This window comes from Papio anubis, chromosome 4 (genome assembly GCF_008728515.1).
Source record: "Papio anubis isolate 15944 chromosome 4, Panubis1.0, whole genome shotgun sequence".
Taxonomy (NCBI): domain Eukaryota; kingdom Metazoa; phylum Chordata; class Mammalia; order Primates; family Cercopithecidae; genus Papio; species Papio anubis.
The window spans coordinates 9,686,519-9,702,020 of NC_044979.1; the positions used below are offsets into that span (position 1 = coordinate 9,686,519).

The window sequence follows — 15,502 nt, forward strand, 5'->3', positions numbered from 1 at the left end:
GTGGTGGGCGCCTGTAGTCCCAGCTACTAGGGAGGCAAAGGCAGGAGAATGTTGTGAACCCAGGAGGCGGAGCTTGCAGTGAGCCGAGATCGGGCCACTGCACCTCCAGCCTGGGCAACAAAGCAAGACTCTGTCTCAAAAAAAAAAAAAGGCTCTTTCTGTCCCACTGCCATTACCATCCTGCAAGTCCCTACATGGCGTGAACCATGTGGTTTTTTTTTGGGTTTTTTTGGGGTTTTTTTTTTTTTTTTTTTTTTTTGAGACTGAGTCTCGCTGTGTTGCCTGGGCTGGAATGCAGTGGTGCAATCTCGGCTCACTGCAACCTCTGCCTCTAGGGTTCAAGCAATTCTCCTGTCTTAGCCTCCCGAGTAGCTGGGGTTACAGGCATGCCCCACCACACCTGGCTAATTTTTGTATTTTTAGTAGAGACAGGGTTTCACCATGTGGGCCAGGCTGGTCACAAACTCCTGACCTCAAGTGGTCCAACCGCCTCAGCCTCCCAAAGTGCTGGGATTACAGGCGTGAGCCACCGCGCCCGGCCAAACCATGTCTTTTGTATTCCTTCCCTCACACTGATAATCCTATGGAGAGCATGCCCTGCTAGACTGCAGGTCAGTGAGAATCCTGGAACAAACACGCCTTGGCTCAAGGTGCCTCCCCTGCTGTTTATGTGTCCGTGGTGCGAACCCACGAACTTCTTCAGCCCAGCATGTCTCCTTTCTTCCTTGAGCATCGCACCTCCTGCACTTTGGGAAATGCGCCTTCCTAGGTCCTACCCATGTAATTCAAATGTGTGTTGCCATCTTCTTGCATAGCAACTCCAGCCTGGTCTCAGTAACTGCTTGAAGGGTGAGCACTTGACTCAAGCCAGCCCAATCATAGCACCCTGTGGGCCCAGTCATAGCACAGTCATTAAGCCAGGGTGGGATGTGTCTTGAGCTGGACCAATCCAAGTTTTCCCCTGGGATCCTTCTAACTGAGTTGAGGGAAAAAGCTAATTTCCTCTCTGGTGAATTATAACTATATGAGTCAGGAATAATCTTGTCCTCCATTTTTTTCTTTATAAATTTTTTTGAGACAGAGTCTCACTCCATCACTCAGGTTGGAGTGCGGTAGCGCGATCTTGGCTCACTGCAACCTCTGTGTCCCGGTTTCAAGTGATTCTTGTGCCTCAGCCTGCCGAGTAGCTGGGATTACAGGCATGCGCCACCATGCCTGGCTAATTTTTGTATTTTTAGTAGAGATGGGGTTTCACCATGTTAGCTATGCTGGTCTCAAATTCCTGACCTCAAGTGATCCACCTACCTTAGCCTCCCAAAGTGCTGGGATTATAGGCATGAGCCACCGCGCCCAGCCATCCTCCATTTTTTTAGAGTAAGTTGGTTTGAAAGAATGATCCCAATACAGTGAAAGGAGCAGAAATGACAGACACATTTTTGTCAGTATCCAAGACTTGTTCTTCATCAGTTCCTTTGAGTCTGTGAATGATTCCAGGTTCCTTCCAGAATATTCCCTTTTCTTCCTGGTTGGTCAGTCAGCTTCTGTTGATTGCAACCAGAAGCACACTGACTAGTGAAGGAATGGTGGCTCTCTGTATACCCAAACCGAATGGGAAGTCCCAGAGGGCAAGGAGTGCCTCCCATCCTGTCTTTGTGTCTTTCTCAGCCGGACAGTTTCTTGGACTTAGAGATACTTCTAAAAGCTCTGTGGGAAGTCAGGGGAGGGTGTGGCCTAGAGTGGTGAAGCAGTCTTCAGGGACAAAGTGGGACCAGAGCTGGGGCTTGAGAGACCAGGACTTGGACACAGATCCCCTGGCCCAGGACCCCTGGAGAACAAAACTGGGAAAAAACAGGGCATGGCTTGGAAGTGGTCAGGAGACAAGCCTGTAATATCAGCACCTTGGGAGGCTGACATAGGAGGATCCCTTGAGCCCAGGAGTTAGAGGCCAGTCTGGGCAACATAGGGAGACCTCCTCTCTACGTAAAATTTAAAAATTTGCCAGGCATGGTGGCACACACCTGTGGTCCCAGTTACTTGGGAGGCTGAGGTGGGAGGCTTGCTTGGGCCTGGAAGGTCGAGGCTGCAGTGAGCTGTGATTGCACCACTGCAGCCCTCCAGCCTGGGTGACAGAGCAAAACCCTATAGATACATAGATAGTAGATAGATAGATGGATAGATAGATACATACATACATACATACATAGAGCAAAACCCTATACAGAAAGAGAAAGAAAAGAAAGAAAAGAAAAGAAAGAAAGAAAGAATAAATGAAGGAAAAAGAAGGAAAGAAAAGAAAGAAAAAACAGAAAGAGGAAGGAAGGGAGGGAGGGAGGGAGGAGGGAGAGAGGGAGGGAGGAGGGAGAGAGGGAAGGAGGGAGGAAGGGCTGAGCACAGCCGGGCAAGTTTGGGTAGCAGGCAATAGAGCAGACAGAGCTTCCACTGACAGGCTAAATGTCTGTATTGCTATCATGGGGCAGTGTAAAGAAAGAAATGCTCCTTTAAAAACTAAAGGCAGTCACCAGGTGCGGTGGCTCATGCCTATAATCCCAGCACTTTGGGAGGTCGAGGCAGGTGGATCACAAGGTCAGGAGATCAAGACCATCCTGGCTAACATGGTGAAACCCCGTCTCTACTAAAAGTACCAAAAAAATAATAATAATAATAATTAGCTGGGCATGGTGGCGGGCGCCTGTAGTCCCAGCTACTTGGGAGGCTGAGGCAGGAGAATGCCATGAACCCAGGAGGCAGAGCTTGTAGTGAGCCGAGATCGCGCCACTGCACTCCAGCCTGGGCGACAGAGCAAGACTCCGTCTCAAAAAAATAAATAAATAAATAAAAACTAAAGGCGGTCATTAGGGACCTAATGAAATAAATTAGGTTCAGTCAATGAAAACTACAAAGCTGGCAGCTGGGCACGGTGGCTCACGCCTGTAATCCCAGCACTTTAGGAGGCCAAGGCGGGTGGATCACAAGGTCAGGAGATCGAGACCATCCTGGCTAACACAGTGAAACCCTGTCTCTACTAAAAATACAAAAATTAGCTGGGCATGGTGGCGGGTGCCTGTAATCCCAGCTACTTGAGAGACTGAGACAGGAGAATCGCTTGAACCTGAGAGGCAGAGGTTGCAGTGAGCTGAGATTGTGCCATTGCACTCCAGCCTGAGTGATAAGGCAAGAAAAAAAAATAAAAATAAAATAGGGTGGCAGCCGGGCGCAATGACTCACGCCTGTAATCCCAGCACTTTGGGATGCCGAGGCAGCCTGATTGCTTGAGCTCAGGAGTTCGAGACCAGCCTGGCCGACATGGTGAAACCCCATCTCTACTAAAAATACAAAAAACTAGCTGGGTGTGATGGCGGGCACCTGTAATCCCAGCTATGTGGGAGGCTGAGGCAGGAGAATCACTTGAACCCAGGAGATGGAGGTTACAGTGAGCTGAGATTGCATCATTGGACTTCAGCCTGGGCAACAGCGAAACTCCGTCTCGAATATATATATATATATATACGCGTGTGTGTGTGTGTCTATATATACACATATATATATATATATATACACACACAAAAATTAGCCAGGCGTGGTGGCACACTCTTGTAGTCCCAGCTACTTGGGAGGCTGAGGCAGGAGAATTGCTTGAACCTGGGCGACGTAGGTTGCAGTGAGCTGAGATCATACCACTCCACTCCAGCCTGGGCGACAGAGTGAAACTCCATCTCAAAAGAAAAAAGAGAACCACTTCTCATCCCCAAATCCTTGAAGTGTGGGGCAGGGGCACTGGCTTTGACACTATATGTAGGATGGGGTCTGAAGCAGCCATTTTTCAGTTAAAGGATATTGACACCATTGGAATGAAAGGTGTGGGGACACCCAGATAGTCAACACTGGCTTACACCTCTAATACCAGATACAGGACTTGAATCTTGAATGGGAGACATCAAGGTAGTCTTTTTTTTTTTTTTTGAGACAGAGTTTCACTCTTGTTGCCCAGGCTAGAGTGCAATGGCATGATCTGGGCTCACCACAACCTCCACCTCCCAGCTGCAAGCTATTCTCCAGCCTCAGCCTCCCGAGTGGCTGAGATTATAGGCATGCACCACCATACCTGGCTAATTTTGTATTTGTAGTAGAGACAGGATTTCTCCATGTCGATTAGGCTGGTCTCGAACTCCTGACCTCAGGTGATCCACCCACCTTGGCCTCCCAAAGTGCTGGAATTATAGGTGTGAGCCACCGCACTCAGCCCAAAGGTAGTCTTTTATAACAGAGAGTCTTATGATAAACCTATAGAAATTATCATGCTTTATTATTTGAGGGGTATATAATTATCTGAGGGGTGATGTGGATTTAAAATATGTCTAGGCCAGGCACAGTGGCTCACACCTGTAATCCCAGCACTTTGAGAGGCCAAGGCAGGAGGATCGCTTGAGCCCAGGAGCTCAAGGCTGCAATGGCTCATGATCCCACCATTGCCCTCCAGAGTGAGCAGCAGAGCGAGACCCTATCTCAAAAAATAACACATTAAATTAAATTAAATTATGTCTAAAGAAGTTTGAACAGAGGTTCCCAACCTTTGGGATACAGTGCCAGCATCTCACGAGCAGAGTGATTCTTCTGGAAGGAGACATCTGGAACCCTTATCAGGGTGGGCTAGGGGCTGTGTATGATTCTGAACAGATATTTAGGATCTCTCATCTCAAGAATTACCAGTTTAGAGATATGCCTCCCTAGCCAGGCGCCGTGGCTCATACCTGTAATCTCAGCACTGTAGGAGGCTGAGGTGAGTAGACCACACGAGGCCAGGAGTTCGAGACCAGCCTGGCCAATATGGAGGAAACTCCATCTCTACTAAAAATACAAAAAGTAGCCGAGCTGGGTGGTGCACATCTGTAATCCCAGCTACTCAGGAGGCTGAGTCAGGAGAATCGCTTGAATCTGGGGGCAGAGGTTGCAGTGAGCCAAGATCGTGCCACTGCGCTCCACCCTGGGCGACAGAGAAAGAGCCTGCCTCAAAAAGAAAGAAAGAAAGAAAAAGAATATGCCTCCCTAATGACTCCCTAGGAGTCAGTGGGGGGTGGAATGACAGCCACACCTCCCCCAAACTGTCCTGTGCTCTTCCAAAACAGGGTTCTGGGCCTCTAGGATGCTCTATTCCATGTTTTTACAGTAACAGCTGGATGGACCAATGCTGTGAAATTATAGGCACAGGCTGGCTCATCCTGAGCCTGGTATGAAGTTTCCTACTTTTCCCCTTTACTCCCTGCCAACACCCAATACCCAGGGCCCAGATGTCAGAGAGCCGGTCATGGTGCCCAAATCCTTGATCATAACTGCCTTTACCTGTGTGTTTTCGGGTGTTTTTCATTTTTGATGGTGTCTGACTTAAACCAACCTTCTCGAGACTTCCATTTCATCCTCTCTGGCCTCCTTTCAGCGCTATGCATTCCTGTTCCTGAGGAGTTCCAAAGGGGCTGCAGCTCTGTGGGGCCCAGACCACCAGCAGCTGGTCCACGGCCTCTGGCTATGCCAGTCTCCTGCCTTACAATCCCAATTCCTGTCTCCCCAGTGTATTTCACCTTCGTCCCACATTGCCTCCTCCCTCCTTTCCTTCTGCCCCATCCAATTCATCCTCCAATCCCTGACTTCTCCATGAAGTCTCATCTCATGCTTATCGTATCAGGAGCTCCGACTCCTCCCATCAACTCTGCTGTCAAGCAAATTGTACTGCCTTAGGTTGCCAGTTTCCTGTTCATGTCTGTCGCTCAACTCCAATCACTTGTACCCCCTATGGTGCCCATCCTGGCTAGACATGTGCTAAATACTAAAGAGGTAATTAAGTGAACAAAATGCAGAGGACAGCATCCTGAGTGTCACTATCTTTGATCAGCTCTGGGGTTAGAGCTCCCTATGGGACTCTCCTAGGGCCTGTGCTAGTGGCCGGGGTGACTCATAGCATAGCTAAGGGGCACTAGTGCAGTAGGATCCCCCAGCCCAGGATCCAGGAAACCAGAGACTTAGCCTTGGCCATCACTAGCTCAGTATGGCTTCTATAGACCAGTATTTTCCCAACTTCTCAGTGGGATGTCCTGTGGCGAGTCTTCCGGAAGATCAGGCGTGTATTTCTCAAGCCCCCACCCTCATGTAGTCATATGCTTTCTAGTAGTGCTGTTCTCACAAATACCTTCTCTCCTGTTAGACGTTGGGCTCCGAGAGGGCAAGGACTAGGTCTTACACTTCTTTATTCCCTAATAGGTGTTCATGAAACAATAACAACGCAGCCACCCATCCATCCTCAATCTCATTCTCCTAACACCCTGCCTTCCCCTTTCCATAAAGTAAGGCACAAACTGAAGCCATGAGCATGAAGGTACCTGAGCTGTCCACCCACCTCAGGATCTGTTCCACCTCTCTGAACTTTTTGGAGCAGCAACCTTTGCAGAGCACTGCTTGTACCCGATCATCTGGTACAGTGCTGAGGAAGGAATGCTACAATCCAGATGTCCCTGTTAGAACTTCCTAGGCTGATGGGGACAGAGAGCCCAGAAAAGCATATCCTGAAATGAGGAAGGAATTTGAATGCCTGAGAAGTTGAACACAGGTCTGTAAGGGCACAGATGCAGCTCTCATACTTCCAGGAAGTCTGTTGGGAAAGAGTTTCACTCTTTATTGGGTCCTCTTTTCTTTTTCTTTTTTTTTTTAACTATTCGAATTTTTATTGCATGTATTGTGTTTTTTGTTTTTTGGTTTTTTTTTGGAGACAGAGTCTCACTCTGTCACCCAGGCTGGAGTGCAGTGGCACAATCTTGGCTCACTGCAAACCCTATCTCCCAGGTTCAAGCGATTCTCCTGCCTCAGCCTCCTGAGTAGTTGGGATTACAGTTGTGTGCCATCACACCTGGCTAATCTTTGTGTTTTTAGTAGAGACGGAGTTTCACCATGTTGGCCAGCCTGGTATCGAACTCCTGACCTCAAGTGATCCACCTGCCTCGGCCTCCCAAAGTGCTGGGATTACAGGCGTGAGCCCCCATGTCCAGCCTGCATTGATTTTTAAATTAAAAGTCAATTTAAAAAACAGGCTGGGCTGGGCGAAGTGGTTCACACCTGTAATCCCAGCACTTTGGGAGGCCAAGGCAGACAGATTGCCTGAGCTCAGGAGTTCGAGACCAGCCTGGGCAACTCAGTGAAGCCCCATCTCTACTAAAAACACAAAAGTTAGCCGGGCATGGGAGGCTGAGGCAGGAGAATCACTTGAACCCGGGAAGCGGAGGTTGCAGTGAGCTGAAATGGCATCACTGCACTCCAGCCTGGGCAACAGAGTGAGACTCCATCTAAAAAATAAATAAACAAAAGACAGACCGAGTGCAGCAGTTCACACCTATAATCTCAGCACTTTGGGAGGCTGAGGAGAGAGGGTTGCTTGAGCTCAGGAGTTCAAGCCCAGCCTGGGCAACATAGCAAAACCCTATCTCTACAAAAAGTAAAATAAATAAACAAATAAATAAAGCCAGGTGTGGTGATGCATGCATGCCTATAGTCCCAGCTACCCGGGAGGCTGAGGCAACAGACTGCTTGAGCCCAGCAGTTCATGGCTGCAGTGAGACATGATTGAATCACTGCACTTCAGCCTGGACAACAGAGTGAAATCCCGTCTCTCTCTGTCACCCAGGCTGGAGTACAGTGCTGCCATTTGGGCTCACTGCAACCTGCACCTCCCGGGTTCAAATGATTCTCCTGCCTCAACCTCCCAAGTAGCTAGGACTACAGGCGCACGCCACCACGCCCGGGTAATTTTTTGTATTTTAGCAGAGATGGGGCTTCACTGAGTTGCCCAGGCTGGTCTCGAACTCCTGAGCTCAGGCAATCTGTCTGCCTTGGCCTCCCAAAGTGCTGGGATTACAGGCGTGAGCCACCACACCCGGCCTTTCTGTTTTTAAAAATTGTTTCTTGGCCGGGCGCGGTGGCTCAAGCCTGTAATCCCAGCATTTTGGGAGGCCGAGACGGGCAGATCACAAGGTCAGGAGATTGAGACCATTCTGGCTAACACGGTGAAACCCCGTCTCTACTAAAAAATACAAAAAACGGCCGGGCGCGGTGGCTCAAGCCTGTAATCCCAGCACTTTGGGAGGCCGAGACGGGTGGATCACGAGGTCAGGAGATCGAGACCATTCTGGCTAACATGGTGAAACCCCGTCTCTACTAAAAACAATACAAAAAACTAGCCGGGCGAGGTGGCGGGCGCCTGTAGTCCCATCTACTCGGGAGGCTGAGGCAGGAGAATGGCGTAAACCCGGAAGGCGGAGCCTGCAGTGAGCTGAGATCCGGCCACTGCACTCCAGCCTGGGCGACAGAGCGAGACTCCGTCTCAAAAAACAAAACAAAACAAAACAAAAAACAAAAAACTAGCCGGGCAAGGTGGCGGGCGCCTGTAGTCCCAGCTACTCGGGAGGCTGAGGCAGGAGTATGGTGTAAACCCAGGAGGCGGAGCTTGCAGTGAGCTGAGATGGCACCACTGCACTCCAGCCTGGGCGACAGAGCGAGACTCCGTCTCAAAAAAAAAAAAAAAAATTGTTTCTTTATTCTAGAGACAGGGGTCTCGCTATGTTGGCAGGGTGGTCTCAAACTCCTGGTCTCAAGCAATCCTCCCACCTCAGCCTCCCAAAGTGCTTGGATTACATGAATGAGCCAGCACGCCCAACCAGATTGCTTCGGCTCTGGAGGTCCAGACTGCAGTAAGCCAATATTGCACCACTGCACTCAGCCTGAATGGCAGAGAAAGACCTTGTCTCTAAATACATACATAAACTACATTTCCTCAGAAGGAAAATAAAAATCCACCCCCAAAGCAAGGCCCCAGTCCTGCTTCAGGATGTGGACTCCAGAGTCTTCACTGAGGATCTTTGCTGCCTGGGAGCCAGCAGAGGCCAACATCCTGAGTGTCACCATCTCCAATCAGTTCTGGGGATGAGGCTCACTATAGGGCTCTCCAGCAACCTGTGCCAGGGCTTGGGGCGACTCATGGTGTAGCTGAGGAGTACCTGGTGACGTGGCATCCACCAACCTAGGATACAGGAAAGCAGAGAGGCTTGGCTTTCACTAGTTCAGTCACTAGGCCTCCTTGGGAATCTGCCCCTTGAAGGTAAAATAAAGGGGTCAGACAGCCTCGTGCTCAGGTGTTTTTGTTTTGTTTTCGAGACGGAGTCTTGCTCTGTCGCCCAGGTGGGAGTGCAGTGGTGCGATCTCAGCTCACTGCAACCTCTGCCTCCTGGGTTCAAGCGATTCTCCTGCCTCAGTTTCCTGAGTAGCTGGGATTACAGGCACGCACCATCACGCCCGGCTAATTTTTGTATTTTTGGTAGAGACGGGGTTTCACCATTTGGGTCAGGCTGGTCTCAAATACCTGACCTCGTGATCCGCCCGCCACGGCCTCCCAAGGTGCTGGGATTACAGGTGTGAGCCACCGCGCCCGGCCAGATGTTTTAAACCCATATCTCAACAATGACGCCTCCCCTCTCCTCACACTCCTGGCAACCAAAAAGCATTCTGACCTTTCCATGATCTAGATTAGGAAAATCCTTTCTGCATATGCTTTTGAAAAGTGGCACACTACCCCATCCCCCAGCAACTGATCACTGGAGGGTCCCCTTCTACTCTAAAAAAACTCTACTGAACCCTGTCTAATTTCTCGTCTCAATTTGCTTTCTTAATATTTGTCTCCTTCTAAAAGCAGAATGAAGACCAAAAAAAATACCCCATTGAATTGGATTCCAGTTCATTGAGGCTTTACTGTAGGCAAGCTGGAGAACCCCCAGCTCTGTGAACATGCAGTCTGCAATCTGGATACCTTTTATTTAATGTCAAGAATTCCCTTTGCACGGCAAAAAGGGGTCTGAGGAAAGCGGAGCAGCGTAGATGAGGGTGAGGGCGGAAGCAGGGCGCTCACCAAAGTGGTGCTGGGTGCCGGCTGCCCACTGTGCTCCCGGCTGGGAAGAATGCCAGACTCACGGCAGGGGCAGGGAAAGTCATTTTTGACACAAACAAGGGTCCTGGGGCATGCCACCCCACCCGGTGCCAGGCCATGCAAGACGCTGAAATGGAGACTGTGGCCCCTCGGGACACTGCCCAGAGCCATGGAGCAGGTGCACCAACGTGAAGGGGAGTCCTCTGGGCGCTTCCCGAGGCGCCTGCAGGGTATGGAGCATAGCAGGGTCTGTATCCATGTCCGTGAACACGGGCAGTAACAGATAGCACCAATTGGGAGGCCCAGGGCAGGAGAGCCTGAGGCTCAGACTCTAGCACCCACTTGCCCGGCGCTCCTGGGAAGAGGCTCTTGGCTGCTCTCTCAGCAAAAGCCTCTCCTTCGCCTCTCTGCCCTGGGAAAACTGAACGAATCATCACGGTGAGGTCTGACCTGGGGCCCTAGCTGCCTCTGGGGGACCAGGCCACTGTTGTGCAGTGACAAGATGCTGCTGCACGAGATTGAGGGGCTGGGGGCGGGAGGGACAGGTTGGGGCCGAGGGGGCACCAGGAGCTCCCATGGAGAAAGAACCCTCTGGATGCACAACCTGGGGCGTTTCGTAGCCAATCTGTTCCCCGCTCCCAGGAACCCCAGGAGCTGGCCTCCCGTCGCTTCTGGTTTTGTCTGTGGGTGAGAGAGAGGAACGGAAGAGAGACCAGGAGGGCCAGGCCGGCAGCTTACTGGGCAGTGGAGGTAGGCAGTGAGCGTGGCGGGGCCACGCACGCCCCTTCCCGTGTGATTGGGTGAACCGTCTCACCTGCCTCTTACTTTCCTCAGTCACCAGGAAAATCCTACCCCGCTTATCTTAGAGGGATAGGCCAAGGGTGAAATGGATAACGGATAGAAAACACTTAAAAAACTATAAAGCGCTATTGAAACGCGAGGCAGTGTTGTCATCATGGTGTTACCCTTAGCACATCCCTCGGCCTTCGCTTTTTTTCAGGGTGTCTCCTAACCTTGGGACCTGATTTCCTGATCTCGGAAGGGCTTCGGGACTCCCTGGTGGCTTCCCCTGATGACCATCTGTGGCCCAGTGGTCCCAGGGCACCCGAGGGGGTGTGAGGGCGGTGCCCGAGGACGCTTGGCTCCTCGCGGTCCCCCTGGCCCTTCCCCGGCCACTGGGTCCACCCTAGAGACGAGCTGGGCGTCCATTCAGACCAGATAGATCTGGAGGACCCCTGCCCCACCCCGGGGGACCCCCAACCGGAGTGCAATGCCTGTTGCCGATTTCCAGACGGTGGCCAAGGACACCGGGCAGGGTGATTGGTGCTCAGACCGCCCTCGGGTCGCCTCCCAGCCCACTCTGTCCGGCCCTGCCCTCCCCCAGCCGGGCCCTAGTCTCGCTCGGGTGGCGGCGGGAGTGGCCGTGGGGCGCCTGGGCCCGGGCCGCCGCTGTGCACGCGCAGGTGGTCCTTGAGCGACTCCTTGTAGCGGAAGCTCTTGCCGCACTCGCCGCACGTGTAGGGACGCTCGCCCGTGTGGATGCGCTGGTGCTTGAGCAGGTTCTGCTTGCGGATGAAGCTCTTGCCACACAGTGCACACTGGAAAGGCCGCTCGCCCGTGTGCAGCCGCTGGTGGTTCTGCAGGTGCTCCTTGCGGCTGTAGGTCTTCTCGCACTCGGAGCACTTGTAGGGCCGCTCGCCGCGGTGCGTCATCTGGTGGCGGATGAGGCCCGAGTGGCAGTTGAAGCTCTTCTCGCACTCGGCGCACTCATAGGGCCGCTCCTTGGTGTGGCTGCGGTGGTGGATGATGAGGCTCTTGCGCACGCCAAAGCTCTTGCCGCACTCGGGGCACGAGTAGGGCTTGCTGCGGGCACCATGCAGGAGGAGGCTCCGCCGCAGCCCGCCAGGGCAGCAGCTGCCGCAGCCGCCGCCTACCCCCGTCCCCACCTCCGCGCCGCCGCCCCCACCGCCCCCATCGCCCCCGCCACCCCCAGTGCTGCGGTCCCCACCCAGCGGCGCCTCGCCCGAGCCACGCTCCCCAGGCAGCGCCTGGAAGCCGTCGTCTAGCAGCCCTCGGCTCGGGGGGCCACCCGGGTTCTCGGCCACCGCGATCGGGGGCAGGCTCTGCGGCTGTGGCTGCGACTGCGGCTGTGGCTGCGGTGGCTGGGGCTGGGGCTGGGGCTGTGGCGGGGCTGGGGGTGGGTTCTTCACCATCAGCAGGCTGTCACCTGGGGAGAGAGGAAGAAGTAACATGCTGACAGGGGCTCTCGACCAGGACCCCACACTGCTCCCCAACAGGGTCCAGGGAGCGTGCTATCTGAGCCTCAGTTCCACTAACTATGAGGGATTGCACAGGGTGCTGGGCCACGATCTACATGGCCCTTCGACCTTCCCGAAGCCACCCTGCTGTGGAGCCCAGAAACGGGTCAAGCAGGTGGCACACGGCAAGGACAGGAAGTCCCTCCAGAACGCTGAGGACTAAGGGGTAGGGACCTGCTGTCCAGAAATCATTTTGGAAGATAGAATTGCTCAGAAAAAACAAGGCTTACTTGCAGTCTGGTGGACGATGTTTTTTGTTTTTTTTTCCAGACAGGGTCTGGCTCTGTCGCCCAGGCTGTAGTGCACTGGAGAGATCATGGCTCACTGCAGCCTTGGCCTCCTGCGCTCAACTGATCCTCCCACCTCAGCCTCCCAAGGAGCTGGGACCATAAGCATGTGCCACCAGGCCCAGCTAATTAAAAAAACAATTTTTTTCCACCAGGCGCAGTGGCTCATGCCTATAATCCCAGCATTTTGGGAGACCAAGGTGGGCAGATCACCTGAGTTTGGGAGTTGGAGACCAGCCTGACCAACATGGAGAAACCTTGTCTCTACTAAAAATACGAAATTAGCTGGGAGTGGTGGCGCATGCATGTAATCCCAGCTGAGGCTGAGGCAGGAGAAACGCTTGAAGCAGGGAGGCGGAGGTTGCGGGGAGCCTAGATCTTGCCATGCACTCCAGCCTGGGCAACAAGAGCGAAACTCCATCTCTCAAAAAAGTAAATAAAATAACATAAAATAACATAAAATAAAATAAAATAACATAAAATAAAATAAAGTAAAATAAAATAAAATGTTAAAAGGCTCAGGCACGGTGGCTCACACCTGTAATCCCAGCACTTTGGGAGGCTGAGGGGGGTGGATCATGAGGTCAAGAAATCGAGACCATCCTGGCCAATATGGTGAAATGCCGTCTCTACTAAAAATACAAAAATTAGCTGGGTGTGGTGGTACACACCTGTAGTCCCAGCTACTTGGGAGGCTGAGGCAGGAGAATCACTTGAATCCAGGAGGCAGAGGTTGCAGTGAGCTGAGATACCGCCACTGCACTCCAGCCCAGCGACAGAGTGAGACTCTGTCTCAAAAAAAATAAAAATACAAATAAAAAATACAAATTTTTTTGTTGTTGTTGAGACAGGGTCTCACTATGTTGCCCAGGCTGGTCTCCAACTCCTGGGATCAAGCAATCCTCCCACCTTGGCCTCCCAAAATGCTGGGATTACAGATGTGAGCCAGCACAGACACTGACAATGCTCACTTTTATCTCAGGACAATCTCTCAATGGGAAGGAAAGAATTTTATCCAAGGTGAAAACCATCTAGAGACCCACAGAATGGAATGCAGGGAGCTGGAAACATAAGCATCAGACGGGTTGGCAATCATGTTTCCACTAAGCATGCGGGGCATCTGATTTGGGCAGGTGTGGGCAGCTGGGACATGTGAGTCCCACCCTGGCACCTGACCCACCTGGACCTTGGCAGCACAGTGACAGGCCCTCCTTGCACCCATGGCAGTGGCCACCCAGCCTACCACCCCAGGAGATGCGGTTCTTACCCCCTTTCCTCCCAGTGCACAGTTCTTTTTTTTTTTTGAGACGGAGTCTCGCTGTGCTCCCAGGCTGGAGTGCAGTGGCGTGATCTCGGCTCACTGCAAGCTCCGCCTCCCGGGTTCATGCCATTCTCCTGCCTCAGCCTCCCAAGTAGCTGAGACTACAGGCGCCCGCCACCTCGCCCGGCTAGTTTTTTGTATTTTTAGTAGAGACGGGGTTTCACCATGTTAGCCAGGATAGTCTCGATCTCCTGACCTCGTGATCCACCCGCCTCGGCCTCCCAAAGTGCTGGGATTACAGGCTTGAGCCACCGCGCCCGGCCAGTGCACAGTTCTTGTGCCTTGGGGGGCAGTGGGAGACAAAGCCCAGGCTCTGAGCATCAGAATGGTGACGTCAGGCCCAGTCCTTCCCCCTCCCACCACCCCCCACCCTCCCCACCCGGTGGTTCTTATGCCTCACACTCCATCACCTCCCTGGTCTTCAGTTTGAATTCCTTTCTCCCTAGAGGAGCCCTGCTCCCCAATTTAGGGGAAGGCTGTGGAAGATCTCTGAAGAAAGGGATTGTTCCCACCTCTTCTCAGCATTCTTTTCTCTTCTCCGTGCTCACACCCCTCTGCCCAGGGCCCAACTGCTCCCCGGAGGCCGCTTCTCAGGCCGTATCTGCCATGTTTCCATCCAGCCCTCCTGTATTCGTTGGTGTTTGACTGAGATCTGTCCTTACATGATACTCTTAAATAGACTGGGCCCGCCCTCCCTCTCTGTCTCAATCAAAATTGACCTGGCAGAGAACCATCTCTGCAGGACACTGGCCAGGTGCAGAGGCCAAAAGAATTCTCTTCACCTCAGTGCAGGATGCCTGGGAAGGGTCATCCCAGCTCCAGAGCATCCCGGGAGATCGCTGTGGCCTCTGTGGCCATGGCACTGAGGGTCTTTGCTTCTCTGTCTACCCAGTCCTGCTACTCTCACTCCTTCCCAGGTGTTATTCCTAGAGGACTTGCAAAGAAACCATATGCACATAAACTCCCAGGGGCTGTCTCCCAGGAAGCCAACCTAAGACAGTCCTACTCTGACCATTCTTCCAACCCAGTGTGAGCCTCAATCCACGTTCTCACCATCCCGCCATGCCCTCCACCTCCAGCCTTTTTCTGTCTTCCTGACCCAACTTGGCTCTCCAGGCCCAGCAGCCCAGGTACTTGCTAGGGCACCGTGACTGCCTTTGCTCCTCTATTGTGCTTGCCTGGAGAACTCCAGTCCTGTGACTGCACCCAGGCAGCTGAAAAACTGCACAAGCTGGTCAGGCACAGTGGCTCATGCCCGTAATCCTGACACATTGGGAGGCCAAGGCAGGAGGATTGCTTGAGCCCAGGAGTTTGAGAGACAGCCTAGGCAACCTAGGGAGACCCTATCTCTATAAAAAAACATTTAAAAATTAGGCACTGTGACACACGCCTATGGTCCCAACTACTCAGAAGACTGATGCGAGAAGATTATTTAAACCTGGGAGGTCGAGGCTGCGGTGAGCCGTGATCGTGCCACTGTACTCCAGCCTGGGTGACAGAGTGAAACCCTGTCTCAAAAAAAAAAAAAAAAAAAACCTTGAGGGGCCTCCACACAGCCCAGCATCCTGGCCCACATCTCTAGTGGGTTTTACTTTTCCACTGTGAAACGATTACATCATCC

At 52.5% G+C, this 15,502-nt stretch overlaps 1 protein-coding gene across 1 annotated transcript in view; it reads right to left on the reverse strand.

Moving 5' to 3' along the window:
- Positions 1 to 9,824: 9,824 nt before the first annotated feature.
- LOC101004874 (zinc finger protein 282) overlaps positions 9,825 to 15,502 on the reverse strand; it is a 30,587-nt gene continuing 24,909 nt past the window's right edge. The window contains exon 8 of the mRNA XM_003896820.5: positions 9,825 to 12,182. Coding sequence (XP_003896869.1) covers positions 11,347 to 12,182 — 836 coding nt within the window. The 3' untranslated portion in view covers positions 9,825 to 11,346. The remainder of the gene's footprint in view (positions 12,183 to 15,502) is intronic.